Source organism: Pongo pygmaeus, chromosome 7 (genome assembly GCF_028885625.2).
Source record: "Pongo pygmaeus isolate AG05252 chromosome 7, NHGRI_mPonPyg2-v2.0_pri, whole genome shotgun sequence".
NCBI classification, from domain to species: Eukaryota; Metazoa; Chordata; class Mammalia; order Primates; family Hominidae; genus Pongo; species Pongo pygmaeus.
In genome coordinates, this window is record NC_072380.2 from 6,725,729 (window position 1) to 6,746,252 (window position 20,524).

At 37.1% G+C, this 20,524-nt stretch overlaps 1 protein-coding gene and 1 pseudogene across 2 annotated transcripts in view; both read left to right on the top strand.

The window, feature by feature from the left end:
• Positions 1-20,524, top strand: part of AGPAT5 (1-acylglycerol-3-phosphate O-acyltransferase 5) — a 50,699-nt gene that overhangs the window by 525 nt on the left and 29,650 nt on the right. The window contains exons 1-2 of one of the 2 annotated variants that reach the window (XM_054499963.2): positions 77-257; positions 15,749-15,818. In XM_054499963.2, the coding sequence (XP_054355938.1) occupies positions 240-257; positions 15,749-15,818 (88 nt within the window). In that variant the 5' untranslated portion in view covers positions 77-239. Of the gene's footprint in view, positions 1-76; positions 258-15,748; positions 15,819-20,524 lie in introns of those variants that run through there. The other variant, XM_054499962.2, reaches the window with a different exon arrangement.
• Positions 223-15,323, top strand: LOC129042843 (tyrosine-protein phosphatase non-receptor type 4-like; annotated as a pseudogene).

Sequence of the window (20,524 nt, forward strand, 5' to 3'; positions counted from 1 at the left end):
CCCTTTCCCCGCCCCTCGCCTGGGTCTGATGCTGCTTAGCAAAGTGGGTGCAGATGCACGTTTTAAATAATAGGGCACGCGTTTAGCAGTTTCTGGCCTTTGGTCCAAAGAGGTGGTCATGTTGGAACAGATCGGAGACGTCTACGCTCCGAAGTGCGCTTTTACAGTGACCTCTTGAAACAGAAGTACAACTCGGTCTTGTGTTCTTCCCCCTGGACAAGTGAAAGCTGGGCGAGGAAATGAATACATTTGTTACGGTAGAAGCCTAACTAGATACAATTCTTGCCAACTTTAACTGGGCTTGAATGTGTGGGTGATCTGTTGTCTGATTACTTTCTTTCTGTTACTGTTTCTCTGTAGAGATTGGATTCGTAGATTAAACTTGAGAAACAAACCATAAAAGTAGAAGGCCCTCTTTAACAGTAGGTATTTGAAGTGTTATAAAAAAAAAAAGGTGAATTTTTCTTTTATTTCTCAGTTTGAAAGAACAGCTTTATTCTTGGTTATTCCTAATGTCCACTTAGTCCTCTTTTACTTTTCTTGGTAGGGTTAGGGTGGGATGGCGAAAATGGGACGGTATCATTTTGTCTTTTTAACTTTTTTTTTTCCACCTACAGCAGCTGTTTTTACCCTGTGGTCAGTCAGCTACTATATTTAGTTTGCAGTTGCACTGCTGATCGACCCTTGATGGCCCCAGTTGGAAGTTGTTTGGGGGGAAGGAATTAGGAGAGGCCAGGGCCTCCATTTAAACCAGTGTCTGTAAGTGTCTCCTTGGAAAGAAAAAAAGATACTATTCCAGATCATGGTTTCCTGGTAATTGACGTTTAAAATGAGCCTCAGTTAAAAATTTCAATAATTCAGGCTAATTTTTTCCCTTTATATGGTAACTCCACCAAGTTTGTCTAAATGTATGATTTTTATCATGATGAAGTTTTTACTTTCACTTCATATGACAACCGGCCTGAGCTGGGATATAAGCTCAGAACACAAAGTCATTCACCTCTTAAAAAAATAATTCTGTCTGTGGCGGATTATGTTATTTTTGTTCAAAGAGTACACAATGTGATGCAGAATACACCATTGAAGGATTTTTTGGTTTGGCAAGTTCTTATTTTTTTAAATGGCTGTAAAACCTAGCACTGTTTCTGAAATTACATAGCTTACATTATGTTCAGAGCTCCAATTTACTTCTTGATTTCCCAGCAAGTGATTTTGAAAACATTGAATCTAATCATTTCCCCCCCTCTCTATTGAAATCAGAGGAACTAGCATCCAGCACTAATTTTCATGCATTTATGAAAAGATGCCTGAGGACCCTTAAGTGTAATTCAAAATTTTGTTTAATGTGTGTTCCTTGATGAAGTTCTTTAGGAATCCTAGAACTAACTGATTGCCCACTGATCATCAAATGCAAGTTATGAACATTTAATAAAAATTTAAAACCAAGACTTTCTTGTTCTTGCATTTTTATTTTTATTGTTTGGAGGGGACAAATAATTATTTTCTGTTTAGTAACAGAGCAGGGTATTTTGAATTTATTAGGGTCTTTTTCTGGAATCTGGATTTCCTGTGTACACAAAGCTACCTTTCAATATTTTTTATTGTTTCTTTTAAGATTAAATCAATAGAGGAATAAATAGCCATCTTCAAACATAAGACCCAAAGGAAAAAGATTTATAGTGATGTTCTGTCACCTTATTTTTTACCTGTATGCCTTTGTACCATTAACTTTGTCACTGAGATGTTTTGATTAAAATTTTTAGCTTACTTTTCTTGTTTTGTTAGGACACTCTTTTTTTCTTGAATTGTTTTTATCAGCTTTCATTTGCAAGGCTAATGATGATTCTCTTGTTCTGTATAAAGTATTGTTGACTCGTTTCTGAAGGGAGTTTTAGTAATTTAAGAGGTTATAAGTTTTTAAATAAAAGGTTTATTAATTTATATACATTAAAGAGGCATTTTTAAATAAAATTTTTTTTAAATGATATTTTTACGCCTTTCAACTCTAGGTTTAAAAAATAAGTGGTTCACAGTAGTTGTTGCAGAAGAATATTTTCTTTTACATAGAATTTTTAAGCTGAAGAGAAGTAGTAGTAGGTCCATGAGATTTATGATCTGTGCTTGGCAGGTAAACCTGCTTCCAACAAATTTACTTGGATTTTCCTTGGATTCTGGGTAAATACCTTTTTCTTCCCTAATTTCACTACTTTATTTTCATATGTATCTCTGAGATAGAGAAATATTTCAGTCAGTGCTGCTAAAATTGTTCCTTATAACTCGTTTATCCTTTTAGGTCCTTCCAGAATCTCTCATTGGTACTGAAACTCAAATGGGTACTTTCTTCACCATTTATTTCTTTAGAATAAGTAATAAGAATTTTATAAGCTTTTTTATATTTCACGTAATTTGGGACTGATTGAAAATCAACTTAAGTCTCTCTGCTATGTTGAGAGGCATTGATTCAAGTACCTGTGTTACTTTCCTGTGCTGCCAGAACAGATCGCCTCAAACTAAGTGGCTTAAAATAATAGAACTTATTTATCGTGATTCTGGAGGCCAACAGTTTGAAATCAAGGTGTAGGCTCAATTGTAGTCCCTCTGGAGGTCTTAGCGGGGAATCCATTCTTGTGGCTTTCAGCTTCTGGTGACTGGTGGCATTCCTTGGCTTGGGGCCCCATCACTTCAACCTCTGCCTTACAGTCCTTGCTGCCACCTCTTCTGTCTCACATCTCACTCTCCCTTTCTCTTAGAGGGATGCTTGTCATTGGGTTTAGAGCCCACCTGGATACTCCGGGATGATCTCTTCATCTGAAGATCCTTAATTATAACTGCAGAGAGCCTTTTTCCAAATAAGAAAACTTTCACAGGTTCCAGGGCTTAGGATGTGGACACATTTTTTGAGGGGCTGCCCTTCAATCCACCACAGTAATGAACTCCATAGTTCTGCCTATTCAGTATTTTGTAGTTATTTCGTAGTTTAACTTGCCTTATTTCTTTAGGTATTTACATATTAAATATTCTTTAGGTATTTACATATTAAAGCATTTTGGTCTCTGCTTTCTTTAACAGAGAACCTGGTTTTCTGTAATAAGTTTACTTACTTTCCCATAATCTTTTAGTTTCTTATTTACAGATTTACCTTCACATATCCCTTAAGTAGAACATTTGATTAACTGTTTTATTTTCAGAACAAATCTATATTCTATATAATAACCAACTTATTCATATTTTGGTATTCTTTTAATTCTTAACTGATTCTGAAATTACCATCTTGTGATTATATATATATATATGTATATATATATGGAAATAACTGAAATCTTGATAAATTAAAGGTAATATAACTTCTAAGACAATTAATTATGTATGATGTGATGAATATACTGGTGTTTGGTTTGTTTGCCACTTAAAAGCCCTATCTATAGGATAGGAAGTAACTGGAATGTGGAATGCTTAGAGACTCAGAATAAGAGGCTGTATGTATATCCTTGAGCTGGAGTTTAAGGAAAACTTATGGGAAATTAAAAGGAAAGTTGGAGTACTGGCAGAGGAGTGGGTAGGACTCATGAAAAAGGAATGAAGTTACCTTAAATTCTATCATCGTGAGTTAAAGTGAAACTAGATTTATCTTAGTTTATAGCCTAGAATTTTATCCTAGGAATCTAGATATATCCTAAATGTTGAGATAGCTGCATAAACAATAACTGTAATAGTTATGATAAATAATGAAAAATCTTTTTAGCATGTTTTGTGAAGTTGATAAAAGTTAATAGGTTGTCTTCAAATGTCAGAATTCTTTTTTCTTTGCTTCTTTTTAAAAAAATTTCTTTTCCCCCATTCCTATGCAATACACTGAAAACTGATCATTGAAATTTGTAGGACAAAAAATTAATCAACACATAATAGATTGGGGTTTAGGTTTTTTTGAGTCAGGGTCTTCTGTCACCCAGGCTCTAGTGCAGTGGCACCATCATGGCTCATTGCAGCCTTGAATGCCTGGGTTCAAGTGATCCTCCCGCGCAGCTGCCGTGCCATTATTTCTAGCTAATTTTTAAAAGTTTTTGTAGAAATGGGGTCTTGCTGTGTTTCCCAGGCTGGTCTTGAATTCCTGGCCTCAGGTGATCCTTCTGCCTTGGCCTCCCAAAGTGCTGGGATTACAGGTGTGAGCCACCATGCCCAGCCCCTAATAAATATTTTAATTACCAATTTATCTTGCTTAAATCAGTTCGTAACACTTGGAATTTACTTCAGAATATATTTTACATTAATGGCTCTGACTGCTAATTCCCCCTTCCCCAAATGCTAATGTAATATAACAATAAAATGCACAGTTCTTAAGTTTATATAAAATAAACTTAGGTTTTCAGTTGACCTGCTTTAAGTGTAAAATAGTTTGAAAAACACAAGAAAGAAGATAAAGAATTTAAGATTTTGACATTTCTCTAATATGCCCTTAACTTCTCCAAGGATTCATACTTTTTTTTGTAAGACAGAATCTCACACTGTTGCCCAAACCAGAGTGCAGTGGTGCAGTCTCCACTCACTGCAACCTCTGTCTCCGGGCTCAAGCAGTCCTCCCACCTCAGCCTCCTGAGTAGCTGGGACTACAGGTACACAGCACCATGCCCAGCTAATTTCTTTTTTGGTGTTTTTTGGTGGGGGGTAGAGACGAGATTTTGCCATGTTGCCCAGTCTGGTTTTGAGCTCCTGGGCTCAAGTGATCCGTCCTTGATCCACCATGCTTAGCTGATTCATACTTTTAACTGAAACATTGTTCCAAGTTCCTCAGAAACAGTCAAGGCTTTTTATCTAGAGAACATTTATTACTGGATCTTTCTTTTTGTAGCACTGACTCATCAAACTAATCCTAAACTCCTAATGAGTTAAATTTATATTCTGAATCTTGCTGTAAAAGCAGCCATTCATTAGAATGAAACATGTTTACTTAGAATTGGAGAAGGGTGTTTCTAAGTCATCTAGTCTACTCCGTTTTATGGCACTTCTACGTTCTTTCTGCACTTCTGCCAAAATGTTGCCCAGCGTCGTCTCTGATATCTGTAGTCCTAACAAAAATATGAATTGTACCTTGTATCCTTAATTTTACTCTTCTCTGCTTGTTTGCCATTCATGTGAAGACCTTAAATAGATCTTAAATTGCTTCCTTCACTTTAGCTGAGAGTAATAGGACTGTGTAGGTTTGGGTGTGTTTCTGCATTTGCTTATTTAAGCAGGATAATAAAAACTTTTACTATAGGAAATTAAACATTTCTCAATCAAATACAATTCCAGTCTAACACAATTAAATTCTGGTTAGGGAACTGGTTAACTTACTAGACTTATAGGAAAATCCTAAAGAAATGTAACTAGAACTCTATTTTTACACTTTATAAATATAAACCTCTGTGAACAAACCAGTTATTTCAGGTTGCATTTGTGTATAGTTTTTTAATGCCTTATTTTTCTATTTTAAAATCACAGATGCAATTATACATTCAAACACTGCCACAATATTTTGAGAAAGTTAAAGTTTCCCCTACTCCTACACTACGTACACCTTTCCCAGGTATGTGCCAGTTTGTTGTGTAACTTTAGATTTCTTCCAAGAGCTTTTGAGTAAGTGTTTGAATTGTGGGAAGGTTCTTTAGTTAAATGAACTTCTTAGATGAGTTTTTTAGTACAGTAGCACAAAATATACCTGTGTACCTATGGGGATACCTCTGTGCCATTACGATGGAAGGCAAGGGAAAACAGCACTCCGTATATACCTAGTTTACTTTCCCTCTTTTGTATATTTGTCTGATTTTGTGGAGCTGATGCTTCTCAAGTGGAATCAGAAGTTAATTTTTCCTTTACTATTTTCTCATTTTATTATGGTTTCTTAACTAGAGGTTGATGTTAGTAGTTGGACCATTCAATAGTAAGTAATGACTTTTCAGTAAGGGGTCTCTAGAACCTAGATCCCTTAATCCCTGCAATATTCCCGTGTGCACATTGTTCCAGGTGCTATGCTGGGTACCAAGGGATACAATGTTTGATAGACAATGTACCTGCCATTATGGAGGTCACATTCTAGTGTGGGAAGACAAACAATAACAAGAAAATGAAAATTTACTGTGCCATGCCAGGTTGTTTAGCCTGGTGGGTGAGAGGTAGGGGTTTGGAAAATCTTACTGAGCAAGTGACATTTGTGTGGAGCTCTGCAAAAGGGCAAGCTTGGAAGGTAATGTAGTCATCCAGGTGAGAAATGATGATTAGGGGAGTGGAAAGAGTGGATGTTAAGATGGAAAAGAATTCCAAATCTATTTTAGTGGTAGCTGATAGGGCTTTGTGATTGAATGTGGAGGAAAAAGAAGAGGGTGGGTTAGTAACACACTCAGTCACAGTTAGTGAGTGCTGCTATGTGCAAGTATTGTTCTATTATGTAAATAATTTCATCTTTACAAGGTAGGCACCATTCTTCCTCTTTTACCGACAAGGAAAAGGGAACACCCGTGGTTCACATCTGTAGTAGTCTAGCCAGGAGTTTCAGGCACTCATTTTCTGAAGATGATCTGCCTGGCAATGTGGTTATATTGGTTGAAATGAGACCCCTACTCTCAAGGTATTCATCTAGGAAAGACATGAACTTCCAATTACAATATAGGATAACACTGAAATTAGAGACGTGTTTATTAGCTTTGCCATACAGAGATAAAGTAACTCTTTAAAGTAACTCTTTGCTTGGGTTAGTGGAGAAGGCTATAAAAATTACTTTGAATTTTTACTTTGAACATGCGTAATTAACATGGAATGTTTAGGGAAAAGAGGTTTTCAATTGATAACATAATAAACATGAGGAGTTTGAAGCATGGCATTCAAGGCTCTCTAAATTCTGCACCGGTTAACTTTTCCATTCGTTGGTTTCATTCTAGTCTAGCTTTTCCTTCTGGGCCGCCCCTCCCCACATTAGACCGCTCCTCTCTGGAATTCCAACTCAAGCCCTTGCTTTTCTCCATCTGTCATGATCTTACCCATCTCAATGTTGGGGTAACTTTTATGTAATATTAACATATATGATACTTATATAACATTAGCATATTTTAATGTATGGATCATCTCCTCTGCAACATTGTAACCTCTTGAAGATGGCAATAAAGGGAAGAATGACTTGATTTTACTTTTTCTTTTAACAAAAATAGCAGAGTAGTCTGGGCACGGTGTGGCTCATGCCTGTAATCCCAGCACTTTGGGAGGCTAAGGTGGGTGGATCACTTGAGGTCAGGCATTCGAGACCAGTCTGGCCAACATTGTGAAACTCCATCTCTACCAAAAAAATACCAAAACTTACTGGGCATGGTGGTGTGTGCCTGTAGTCCTAGCTACTCAGGAGGCTGAGGTGGGAGAATCGCTTGAACATGGGAGGTAGAGGCTCCAGCTTGGGCGACAGAGTGAGACCCTGTCTCAAAAGAAAAAAATGATAAAAGGGCCAGGTGCAGTGGTGGCTCACACTGGTAATCCAAACACTTTGGGAGGCTGAGTCAATGGATCACCTGAGGTCAGGAGTTCAAGATCAGCCTGACCAACATGGAGAAACCCCATCTCTACTAAAAATACAAAATTAGCCGGGCGTGGTGGTGCATGCCTGTAATCTCAGCTACTTGGGAGGCTGAGGCAGGAGAATCACTTGAACCCAGGAGACAGAGGTTGCAGTGAGCCAAGATGGCACCATTGCACTCCAGCCTAGGCAACAAGAGCGAAATTCCGTCTCAAAAAAAACAAAACAAAACAAAACAGAGAGAAAAGGCAGAGTACTCTAGGGAATTCTAGTCTGTGTTTCTGTGGAAATGTAGATGAATCTCACTTTTAAGGGATGGAGATTTTTGAATGGCATAACTAGTTGATAAGTTTTGCTCTAACAGGGTACACAAGTCTAGTGAGTCCAATTCATTCTTTCCTTAAATAGATGAAGGAGGAAGAAACATGACTCCACCCTCAAGAGTAAGGCAGAATGAGCAAAGTCAGAGAAGTTAAAAAAGAATTGTCATGCAGCCAGCAGTGCAGAGAAACCTTGGTTTAGTTGTGAATCAAAACCAGTACTTTTTGTAATTTTTGAGCCTATGCAATTCTCCAAGGTTTTATGTTGTTTCTTCTATTTCTCTGTAGGCACCAGAAATCAAAACCCCAAATAAGAAAGTGTTACTTGAAGATTTTAGAGTACTTACATGTGTATAAGTGTAAGTAATATTTGGAAGTTGACTTTACTGTGCTTCAGCTTGGCATGAGAATTCCAGGGGCAGAAAGAAAGGAGGGTGATGATACCTGGAAAGGAGAGTCGTGTTTAAGTCCCAGCCACATATTAAGTGCTGACCACTTACTGTTAAAAGGTGCTAATGTTCTAGACTGACAAAATACATAGTCTCTACCCTAAAGTAACACATAATTTAGCAGTGCAGAAAGATGTCACTTAAAAGAAAACTTGAATGTATGCTGAGATAGTTCACAAATTAAAGAAATGAACAAAGAACTGGGGAAATAAAGGAGGAATACAACTATGTCCAAATGTATACTTAACTGGATGGGAGCTGTTGCATATGTAAGCAGGTGGTTCACCTAAAAGTTGGATGTAATGTAGTTAACACCAGCTCTTGGTGCACTTACATATTGCATTGCTTCCGGGCTTAATTTGTGTTTATGTAGGAATAAATTTTTTGTTGGTTTTTAATTTTGTTTTATGGGTTCCTTGTAATTCCGTGGTTGATATTCAAAGTGAAAAAAATTACATAAGCTTCTAATATATGAGAAGCCTTCTCACTTGACATTTTTTATTTGGAATTTTTGCAGACAGTAGTTTTGTCACAGTCAAAAGATTTTGGGATCTTGGAGTGAGAAACCTAGGTGTAATTCCTATTTCGCTGCCATTCTGTATGTCATCTGGAGTAAGTGTCAACTTCTCAGTCTCAAGATTCTCGTCCTTAAATGGAATACTTTTTGTTATGCTATTTTGAAGACAAAATGAGATAATATGTGGAACTGCCTAGCTCAGTGACTGGTACATCATAGATACTCAGAAAAAACACACCCTCTAAAATAAGAACAGTACCAAAAGACAGGATGTAAACTAAGGGCAGTACCAAAAGACACATGCATGCTGAGTGTATGAGAAAGAACTTCATGGCCTTCTTGGGTGGCACAGGCCATGGCAGTTCCACAGCATGATGTGATTGCTGTGGGTGGTAGAGCAGACATGCCGCTCCCCATCACTGCCTGGCTTTGATGCTTGCTTTCTTCAGCTGAGAGGACGCAGCTGTGATATGGAGATCTTGTGTGTACAGTCATGACCTCACATTGCCAATTTCCTGCTGGCAGAACCCACAGTCTACAATGTACGAGCACCAGAGTTGACGTGAGACAGACAGCATACAGAGGCTTGTAACATCCTTTTGGAAAACACTGTGTAAGCTTTCAGTGCGAATAAACATGATCAGTGGCAAGTTCTGTTAGATGTAGTCTGCAAGCATCCTGATTTTACTGGGCAAGACTATGTTGATTTACAGGCGGCTGATGATTCCATGTATAGCCCACTACTAGTATTTTTACAAATTTAACAAGACATTCTTACTGGAAGATTGCCCTGTTCTTATGATACTGCTGCCCTTTTAGCTTCATTTGCTGTTCAGACTAAACTTGGAGACTACAGTCAGTCAGTCAGAGAACTTGCTAGGCCACTTCTCAGGTTATTCTTTCATTCCTGATCATCCTCAAAATTTTGAAAAAGAAATTGTAAAAATTATATCAGCAACATATAGGCTTATGTCCTTGAGAAGCAGAAGTTAATTACCTAAACACAGCAAGTACCTTAGAACTCTGTGGAGTTGAATTCCACTATGCAAGGGATCAAGTAACAATGAAATTATGATTGGAATGATGTCAAGAGGAATTCTGATTTATAACAGGCTACGAATGAGTACCTTTCCGTGGTCGAAGATTGTAAAAATTTGTTTTAAGTGCAAACAGTTTTTTATTCAGCTTTGAAAATGACTTGCATAAATCTGGAGAAAGATTATCAGGATTTAATGTGGTGAATTATAGAGCATGTAAACATTTGTGGAAAGCAAGTTTAGAACATCACATATTCCGTTTGGACAGACCACTTCCAACTGGAAAGAATTTTTTTGCACATTATTTTACATTAGGTTCAAAATTCCTAATGCATGGTGGGAGAACTGAAGTTCAATTAGTTCGGTGTGGCAAAGAAAAGGCAAATAAAGACAGACTACTTGCAGGATTCTCAAGTAAGCCATTGTCGTGGAAATTAATGGATTGGGAAGTAGTAAGCAGGAATTCAATATCTGATGAAAAGATTAGAAACATAAAGTCTTCCATCACAGTTGCCACCTGGAGGAGGAATTCCTACTCATCAAAATTCTGCATTCATACAAGAGGGAACCTGATTATGACCATCTTCTGTTGGTCATTTGGCAGATTATGTGGTTCACACTTCTTTGAAATATTTGCGAATCAGAGATCACCATTATCAGCACAAGCTAATAGCATCACTCTGGAATCATCACCATCACAGGACACCCCTGGAGATGGGTAGCCTCCAGCTTTACCACCCAAACAATCTAAGAAAAACAGTTGGAACAAAATTCATAATTTACATTTTCAACAAGATCTGGAAGATCATATTAATGAAACGTTGATGTTCTATCTTCTTAAAAAGTCTGCTTCTAATGGTAGTATTCTACATGATAATCTTGTTCTAATCAGAGTGAACCTGATGAAAATGGAAGGTTTGGAGTCAATGTAAAGGGGGATATGATCAGAAGATGTCTGTGATCGTGTCCTGAGAAGCACCAGGAACACCTTTGACCTTAGTGACCCTCGATTGAAGAGAAGACCAAGTTGTATTGATCAGTGGTTGGGACTTTACAGAACACACCCATGATTGGGTTGTCCTGCTTATTAAAGCTAACTGTGAGAGACATTCTGGGGAACTCATGCTTCTAGTTCTACCTATGCTGCATATGATGTAGTGGAAGAAGTGCTAGAAAATGAGACAGACTTCCAGTACATTCTGGAGAAAGCCCCACTAGATAGTGTCCACCAGGATGACCATGTCCTGTGGGAGTCAGTGATCCAGCTAACCGAGGGCTTATTGCTGGAACATTCTCGGCACAATTTGATCAACTTATCAAAAAAAAACTTGGAATGACAATGTCTGGTGCCAGATTACCTTAGAACCTTTCCAAAAATAGATACAGAGATAGTTTGCCTTATGATGTTACATGGGTTATTTTTAAAGGTAATGAAGACTACATCAGTGCAATTCCAGCATTGTAAGTCAGAACAGTGCTTGTCAAGGGGTGTTACCACACACTTGAACAGATTTTTGGCAGATGACTTGGGAACAAGGCTCCTCCATGGTTGTAATGTTGACCACACAAGTTGAATGTGACAGAATTAAATGACCCCAATATTGGCCAGAATCCACAGGAAGTTCATCCTATGGATGCTACCAAGGCTTCTGCCCCTCAGAAGAAGGAAGCACTGCCTTTGTCTTCAGGAAGATCACACTGCTGTTTAACCAAGAGAAAAATGAGAGTCATCAGTCACGCACATCCAGTACAGAGGTTGGCCTGACCATGGACACCCTGATGATTCAATGACTTTCTGGATTTTGTTTTTCATGTGCAAAATAAGAGGGCCAGCAAGGAAAAACCCCTTGTTGTTTCTTGCAGTGCTGGAGTTGGAAGAACCAGGGTTCTTATTACTATGGAAACAGCCATGTGTCTCATTGATCTCATTGAATGCAGTCAGCCAGTTTATTCACTAGACATGGTAAGAACAATGAGAGAGCAGTGAGCCGTGATGGTCCAAACACCTAGGCATTACAGTTTTGCGTGTGAAGTACTATTTAGAAAGCTTATGAAGAAGGCTTTGCTAAAGAAAGTAAAAGGAAAAAAAGAACTTTGTCATCTGTTAGGCTCCATTTATTGCATGATAATTGTGTTTGTATTGATTATTGGGCAAGTAGCTGTTTGCTATTTTGATCTTATTTCAGAAGGGCATAATAATTTTACTATTCAGTGAAACGTTTTAAACTGGGTAGAAAAAGACTATAGTTTTTGTATGCTTTACAGCAGAAATCTTACAATGATTAAGTGGTAATATATTTCGTTGGCATAAAAATACATTTAAAAGTTCAAGTAATTATAAACAGTGTAAATTGTATACGTAATCATATTCAAATTGAAATTCTTTATGGCTGTACTTCTATGTAATCAAAGACTGGGGAGAGATAGACTAGCTAGCTATTTCTCTTATCCATTTATCACTTAACACAGTTTTGAATAAAAAGTTCCATTTCATCGGATAATAATAATGACAGTTTAACATATTTTAGATGGTTACTATGTTCTAGGTGTCGCGTGAAGTAGTTTACATAGTTTCACTGATTTCATTACAATCCTAGGAGGATTTTACAGGCAAAGAAATAGGTTTACACTCATTTTACAGGCAAAGAAATAGGTTGGGAGAGGTTGGGTATTTTGCCCAAGTTCTCGTCGTAAGGTGACGGATGAGGATTCAAATTCAAGTCTTAATTCAAGTCCAGTAGTTTAGAACCTACCTCTTAGTGGTTCTTATGTTACAGTATAGGGGAGAGCAGACTGTTCCTTTACCCTCGTAGGGTAGCTAGGGCTTGTGAATTAAGAGACAGGTTAATAGGAGAAGAGGCATACACATTTTACTGATGTTAGTATTTTTACATGCACAGGGAAGGAGGGTTTTATTTTTATTTTTATCTTTATTTTGAAGAGACGGGGGTCTTGCTGTGTTGCCAGGGCTGGACTCAAACTCCTAAACTCAAGAGATTCTTCTGCTTGAGCTTCCTGAATAGCAGGGACTATAGGTGTGCTCCTCTGTGCTGATAAATTGTGAAGAAGTGACTAGTCAAAGGCGAAGAGGATTTCAGCTCCCAGGGGTGGTAAATTGTGGCAAGATGACTAGGAAATTTATAGTAATAAGGTTTGCTATGCAGGTTTATTTTGCCAGTTTCTGGTCTCCTAATAAGGGACAGGGAAACACCTTTACAGATGGAAATTCATATCACCTTTCCACAGAGAAATTTATGTCCTGCCTTAGGCAGTTAGGGGAAGGGCAGAGAATTCTTCCTGTATCTGCTGTGTCTCAGCTGCCTTCAGCTCAAAATAATCCTTATGCCAAAGTAGCATATTTGGGTGTGGCATATTCTCTGATCCCTTTCAACAGCATCATCTGTACTTAACAACAGTGAAAGTTTTTTTTAAAAAATCATGTTTCAAGATTTGCATGTGGAAGGCAAATGGACATGATTGAGATAAATGAAGAATAAATATTTTTTAACAAAGAATGCTGTATATTTATGTCTCTGTGACATTGTGTTTTGGAGGCTAAGGTGTTAAGCATGTGATTACTTTAGATTCCATATTACTACCTGTTTTTAAGATTAAAAAAGAATCATTAGGCAGTTTATATATCATGGGAGCAAATTAAAAACACCATAGATGTGATCAAGGTGAGGTGAAACTAGTCCACATCTAATTCAGGCCTTCTTGTGAAAGCCAGTTTGTGCAAGATAAATAAGTTTGTTTGACGAAAGCAGAATAACTAGTTTGTCAGTTGTGATGAAGATAGTTATTCAGAAATCATTTTTATTGGCTACCTCTGAATTAATAAATGAAAAGAGAAATTTTTTTTTCTGTAGGGGATGTCTGATGAGTTCTTAAAAAGTGGATGAACCTGAAATTATCATGAAGAAGCAATTATAATGAACTTAAAATTACTTAAAGAGTTATGAAAAACAAAAAGAAAAGCCGTATGTTTTCTTGTGCCTTATTTTGAAGTGACAAATTATTTGCAGGGTACATTTGTAGAAGGAACTAATGTGATTTAAAAAATGAGTACTAGATTTACAGAATGATGCCTTTAAAAAGTCACTGATGCACTTAAATTATTTTATTTATGTTTATTCTGAAACTACCTTTATTTTGAAAATGAGATATAGCTTTACCTACTGGTGACAAAAGTGTAAATAATTCAGTAAACATCTGTTAAAAACCAGCTTGGTGCTAGGCTCTTGGGGTAGAAAACTGATCAGGCCATTGAGGAGCTCATAGTCCCTAAGGGGCTGGGGACTTGTCGTTAGGTGTGCAGTGTGTTCTGGATGCTCCTGAAGGAGTGTGGGCAGGTGCGCACCACCATGCCTGGCTAATCTTGTTATATTTCTGTAGAGACAGGGTCTGGCTGTGCTGCCCATGCTGGGTTTGAACTTCTGGGCTTAAGAGATCTTCCCACCCTGCCCCCACCGCCCCCGCCCGCCCACTCCACCTCAGCCTCCCCAAAGCACTGGGATTGCAGGCATGGGCCACTATGCCTGGCCTGTGCAAAACTGTTAAATCAGTGCATACTCAATGGTCTTGATGCAATTCTGGCTTGTTGGTAAGAGAATGGGGATTTACTCACAAGCCAGGATGTCACTTTTAACTCTGAACAGATCAAACTATTGGTTTTACTCATTTATGTCATCGATAAACTTTATGAATAAAAACTCATTGTGCAAATATTTAAACATACTACATACATAGCACTGTGCAGTTTCTAAGGAAAGTAATGGAAACCTTAGTCACATCCCTGGCTTCCAGAACTTTATGTTATCTAGGTGCATTTGTCTGCAAAGTGGTTGGGTTAATTGCCCCTTTCTTTCTTCTCTTTTTAAGATATTAATAAATAGTGTCATGACCAAAAGATAATCCTTAGGACAAGATAGATCTAAAAAGCCTTAGCCAATTTATAATCTTGCATAATCCATGATGACAAGATGCAGAAACAAAAATGCCCTGAATAAAAACTTAGCACCATTAGCAGCCATTTCGTTTTAAGTCTTTACAAGTATACTCCCAGTTTCTTGAAAAATTTATTCTAAAATATGTAAGACACACAAAACAGCAGAAAGACTGATACAGGTACAATGAACACCTGTGTGCCTACCGCCCAATTTAAAAATAAACTCTCATACTTACAGAATAAAGTTTTAATCTTTAGCATGGAATTCAAAAGACTTCTGCCATTCCAGTTCAGAGCCACCCTTCTGGTCTCCTTGCTCCTCAGCCGCGACACTGCCCATGTACCCAACAGGCCTCCAGGGTTACTGCTTCCATTCGTTCTTATTCTCATGAACATTTTCCTTCATCTCATCTGCCAAAATCCCATCTAATGATACTCCTTCTGCTCTGCACTTTACAGTTCTTTAAAATTAAAAAAGGTTGTGTATCCTCTAGTTTCCTGAAAAAAGAAAAAACAAATTTAAAACATTAAAAAGGTACCATATTTTCATAGTATTTGCATTATGTCTCATTACAGTTCCTGTGGACATGTCTGTCTCTTTTACTAGATTGATTGTAGGCTCTTTGAAGGAAGATGTATCTTATGAACAGTGTTTTATATATTGTTAGCAATCAATAAATGCTTGCTATATTTTTCTCATGAGGATATTGATTATTCTATTTTAATTTATTACCATTAACCTGTACTATATATAACTGCTTTGTGTACATGAGCTGTTTATGATCTCTGAGGTTCCTGTGAGAAGTCTAATTTTTGTTAATCATGGATGGAAATATTCACAACATCCTTCATCAATTTCTTCACATTGTCTTCCTTTGTATATTACAGTATATTACAGATGTTTTAAAATATCAAAGTAATGTTTTTTTGTTTTATCTTTTAGATATTGCTATATGGAGATTTGCCAAAAAATAAAGAAAATATAATATATTTAGCAAATCATCAAAGCACAGGTTTGTATTTCATTTGCATGAAACTTAGGTTTTTCCGCAGATGGCACATGGGCATTCAAAATACCGTTCTTATATTTAAATGAAGTGGGTTTTTTAAAACATCCATTTTCTGTGCAGATATTATACCTGTTCTTGTATTTTTATGATTTTACTTTTTGGAAAGTCAGAAACTTGAAAGCTATGAATTTTCCTAAACTTACCTTCTCCCTCTGTTGGATGTAAGTAAGCTATTTTCTTACTTGCTTGCTTTGTTTTTCCTTTGTGTAGCTCTTTAAATAGTATATTCATTCTTTTTGTAAGTGATGTTTCTAGAAGTAGCATTGGTGGGTCGAAGTGTATATACATTTTACATTTTTGATTGCTAAGCTGCAGAAAAGCTGTATTGGTATGTGAGTACTCATTTCCTTACTATGCTAGTCATTTCTAATGTCTGCTCTTCCTTTCCTTCTTCAAATGGATTTGGTTTAATTCTGGTTTGCTACTGTTCCATCAGAGGAATTGCAGAGAACTGGTCTTCAAAATAGTGCAGTATATACTTTAGGTTAAGATACTTCTAAAAACCTTTGTATTTTTAAGTAATTCTAGAGTCACAAGAATTTGCAAAAACAGTACATTGAGTCCTATGACCCTTTCAGTAATGTTTTTCCCAGTGGTGACATCTTAATATAACTGTAGCACAGTAGCAGAATCAGGAAATTGTCATTGGGTAAGTTACTTTTTAATTCTGCAAATAATTCAGCCCTCTAAAAAATCCCACTTCTTAATGTTTTCAAACCTGTAGCTACTTTTGATGCATACTTCCTAAATTCCATTTTTATTACTTTAAAAAATACAATACCTAGAAGCTCAAAGCTGGAAACAGCCTGATCAATATAGTACTCTTAAGGGAAATCACTTATGCCTGTGGCTTTTTTAAAATTTTCTTCCTGTCAGCTGTCTTTTCATGATTTTGTGGTTTTTATTACTACTTATACCGTAGATGAGGTATAGAAAGTAAAAGAAGTTAAAATGCATTTTTCTCAATTTAGTGAATTAATGATTACATTCAGATTTATAGGACAAGGGTTGAAGCTACAAGGGGTTGATAGGAATTTTGATGTATCTGAGTATTTTCCCCAACTTTATTACATGACTGGTTCAGACTATTTTATCTAATTACATTTCATTCTCGGCAAAAATAGCAAAACAGTCAACCAATGGGCAATGCTGCTGAGAACTCTGGCCTGTGTAGACATATTGGCTGTTTTACTTCTAACACAATTCTGCTGTTCCTGTCCTGCTGCTGATGGATGTTTCTTCCAGGTTTTAAATATCAAATAAAAGGGATCTGTGGGCCCAGTACAGGGAATGGCTCTTGATAGCTTTGCTTTTCCTGCATGTCCTTTATTTTGATCCAGTGTTAATTTCATATAGAGTTGTCTGTTTAACAGGATTCTCTTAAAATTCCTTCTTCAGTTTCCCTGCCAGCTTTTCTTTGTCCAGGTTTCAGTATAAACTCCACTCGATTAATAGAGCTCTCTAGTAGTGACTTCTGGAGTGAGTTCTCTGAACATTTCTGAAAGTGTTGCTGATAGTGATAATATTGATAACTACTACTGTTAATTTGTGTGCTTACTACATGTTGGTTTTTATATATATTCCTTCAGATTAAGGACTTCTAGAAAACATCTGTGAAAAAACAGATTTAAAAAAAACAATTCTACTTGTATTTGGGACTAGAAGGTACTATGGGAAGGATAATATTCATACTCAGACCACACTGGCCTGAGTTTCATTTGTCAGTTTAGAGAACCACTTCCCCTTCCCTTCACCCTAGCTCGAAGTGCTGGTGACTTTGTATCACTGCTCTGGCACCACATTCTGATCCCAACAGGATTTGGGAAGGCTGCTTTTTGAAAGCCTTTTAAAATTATATAACTTGAGAAAATACTAGGGGAGTGATTTTAAATTTCTTTAGAATTACAGGCTTTAGTCAGTATATGACAGAGCCTTTTCCTAGAAAAATGTGCATATAAAAATTTGCATGTAGTTTTAGGGTTTCAGAGACCCCTAAAGTCTATCCATAGACTTGATTCATTGTCCGATCATGTTTAGGTACCCTTCTAAAACCCTTTTGAGATGTTAGGAATCACAACAGAGTATCTCTGAAAATGTAATTAGCGGAAAGAACATTTCAAAGACTGTTGTTCTGCTTAGACTTTCTAGTTTGTCTTCTGCCAAGCTTGCCAGAATAAATGAGTTTCCTGGCCTGATACTCAAAAGAACTGACATTTAAATTAGTCTCTCTCTTCCCTTGTTTTCGCTTGACACATCCTTGTCTCTACATTCTGTCTCTGTCTCTGTTAGCTTATTTCTCTCTGGAGTCAGCAGGATATAGTGGCTGTTATTCCTTCACCTTATCCTTCAACGATCTACTTTTGACACTATTTGCCTTTTTTTTTTTTTTTTTGAGATGGAGTTTCACTCTTGTTGCCCAGGCTGGGGTGCAGTGGTACAATCTCAGCTCACTGCAACCTTCGCCTCCCGGGTTCAAGCCATTTTCCTGCCTCAGCCTCCCGAGTAGCTGGGATTACAGGCATGCACCACCACGCCTGGCTAATTTTGTATTTTCGGTAGAGATGGGGTTTCACTGTGTTGGTCAGGCTGGTCTTCAACTCCTGACCTCAGGTGATCTGCCTGCCTCAGCCTCCCAAAGTGCAGGGATTACAGGCGTGAGCCACTGTGCCCTGCCTACTATTTGCCTTTTTAATCTCATGAAATGTTCCCTTTTCTTGGCTTAAGTGTCAATTTTCTTGTTGAACAGCACGCGTGGTGAGTAGAATGTTATAAAAAGGCATGGACTTTGGAGTTAGAGAGACGCAGGTTCCTGTTCGTCATTGTAGAAATGCTGTTCTGCAATAGGCTGTGTGTCAGTGGGCAAATTACTTAACTCTCAGAGCCTTATTGGTAAGGTGTGAGTGATAGCTCCTTTTAGCCACTTTACAGAGGCTATCTCCTAATCCTGGTAGCATACCTCGCTCATAGATGGCATTTAAAAGTGGTTGTGATGACAGTCATAGCTCACCATTAGCATAGCGCTGGATCCGTGGTAGGGAAACGCTGCACATGCAGTATCTCTTGGACTACATAGGGTCCTCATGAATTAGGAACTGCTGTTTCATGAGGATAGGGGTGAGGAAATTAGACTTGCTGCCCCTCACTGCCTTCCACTCCTCTCCTCCAAGTTAATGGGAACAATGACTCTGCTTTGGCTTGATTGCCATGGAAGATTCTCACATAGCCAAATTTATTGCTATATTAGTTAAATTATGCCAGAACACAAAATATGAATAGTTATTGTCAAAGTAATGTAATCTCAGCTGTAACTGAGATAGTCAGAAACTATCTGTAATCTGGTGTCCTATCTGAAACGTAGCTGAGAATAAACAAGGAATAAAGATAATTCAGTAGCAAATATTGGTGACACAAAGCTTGTATATTTTGACTACTTAAGCTAGTTCTTAAATGTTTCCACTAAAATTTTCAAGTTTAAGGGCATAGCCCAGGGCAGCTTATTATGAACATGATGTATTTTGGAAATCTTACACTTTCTCTTAAAAGTTCTTGGGAGGGGCATCTGAGGCCATAATATAACCATAAAACCGTTTGTTTTTAAACAGTTTTTAAACCGTTTGTTTTTATGGTTTTTAAAAATGGGTTTTTTAAAAATTTTTAAAATTTTTAAAATTCTTCCAAATTAAAAAAAAAATTATTGCAGGAAAAAATGCTAAACCTGGTTTTTAACTTTGTACCCCAACCATATTTCCAAGATGTACTTTAGCCTGGGAACCATACAGAACCATACAGAATTAGTTCTCAGAATTTATTGTCTGCTTACTTTTGCATTTGGTACAGGTATAACAGGGTTGATTATATGGTTTCTAAGACATGACTAGAAAGAAATATGTTTATCAGTTATTATTTCTTCAATCTAAATTAGAAGGGGCTAGGGAGAGGGCTTCAACAGGAAGTTATATACTTTAGAGAAAAGTGATCATTGATAACCCAATAGTATAGATATCTCAACCCAATAACACAGGTTGTATCTGTCTCTGGGATCATACACTGTAGGGGAGAATCTTTGCAAGCAACATTCTACTTATAGGGAGCCATAACAGAAGTTTCATATGTATAATAATTATAAGTCTTAAGTCATCAAGAAAAAGTTAACTTGTGAATGATAATCCCTGATTAAAAAGAGAGATGTATAATAACTTGTAAGACATTTTTCTGGGTTAACTTTTAGTATTAAAATGGCTAAATCTTCTTTGGGATATTCTGACTAGTATGGTGCATTGTGTAACAGATTTCACATAGCTGAGAGCTAATCATCCTGTAATCTGTGGAAAACTGTCCTCTTTGGCTAAAACTTTTATTGTAATTCCTTTAAATCCTCAGCTTTTATTTTCTAGAGACTTTTTTTTTTTTTTAACATTTCCTTCCTCTGACTCACTCCTTTTGTTCTCATTTTCATGGCCTGAGAACATGGGTGATGCTAGAACTATTCTTTTCACAGATTAACAGTTTTCTTTTCAAGTATCGTTGAGCTCATTTGTGTATTAACTAGAGAAGTCTCCCTTACATTTCATTTTTATGTTTTCTTTCTCATCAAGAGATAGTTTGTAGCCATTTACTTTCAAATCCAAGTTTCTGTGGTTCTTAAGACC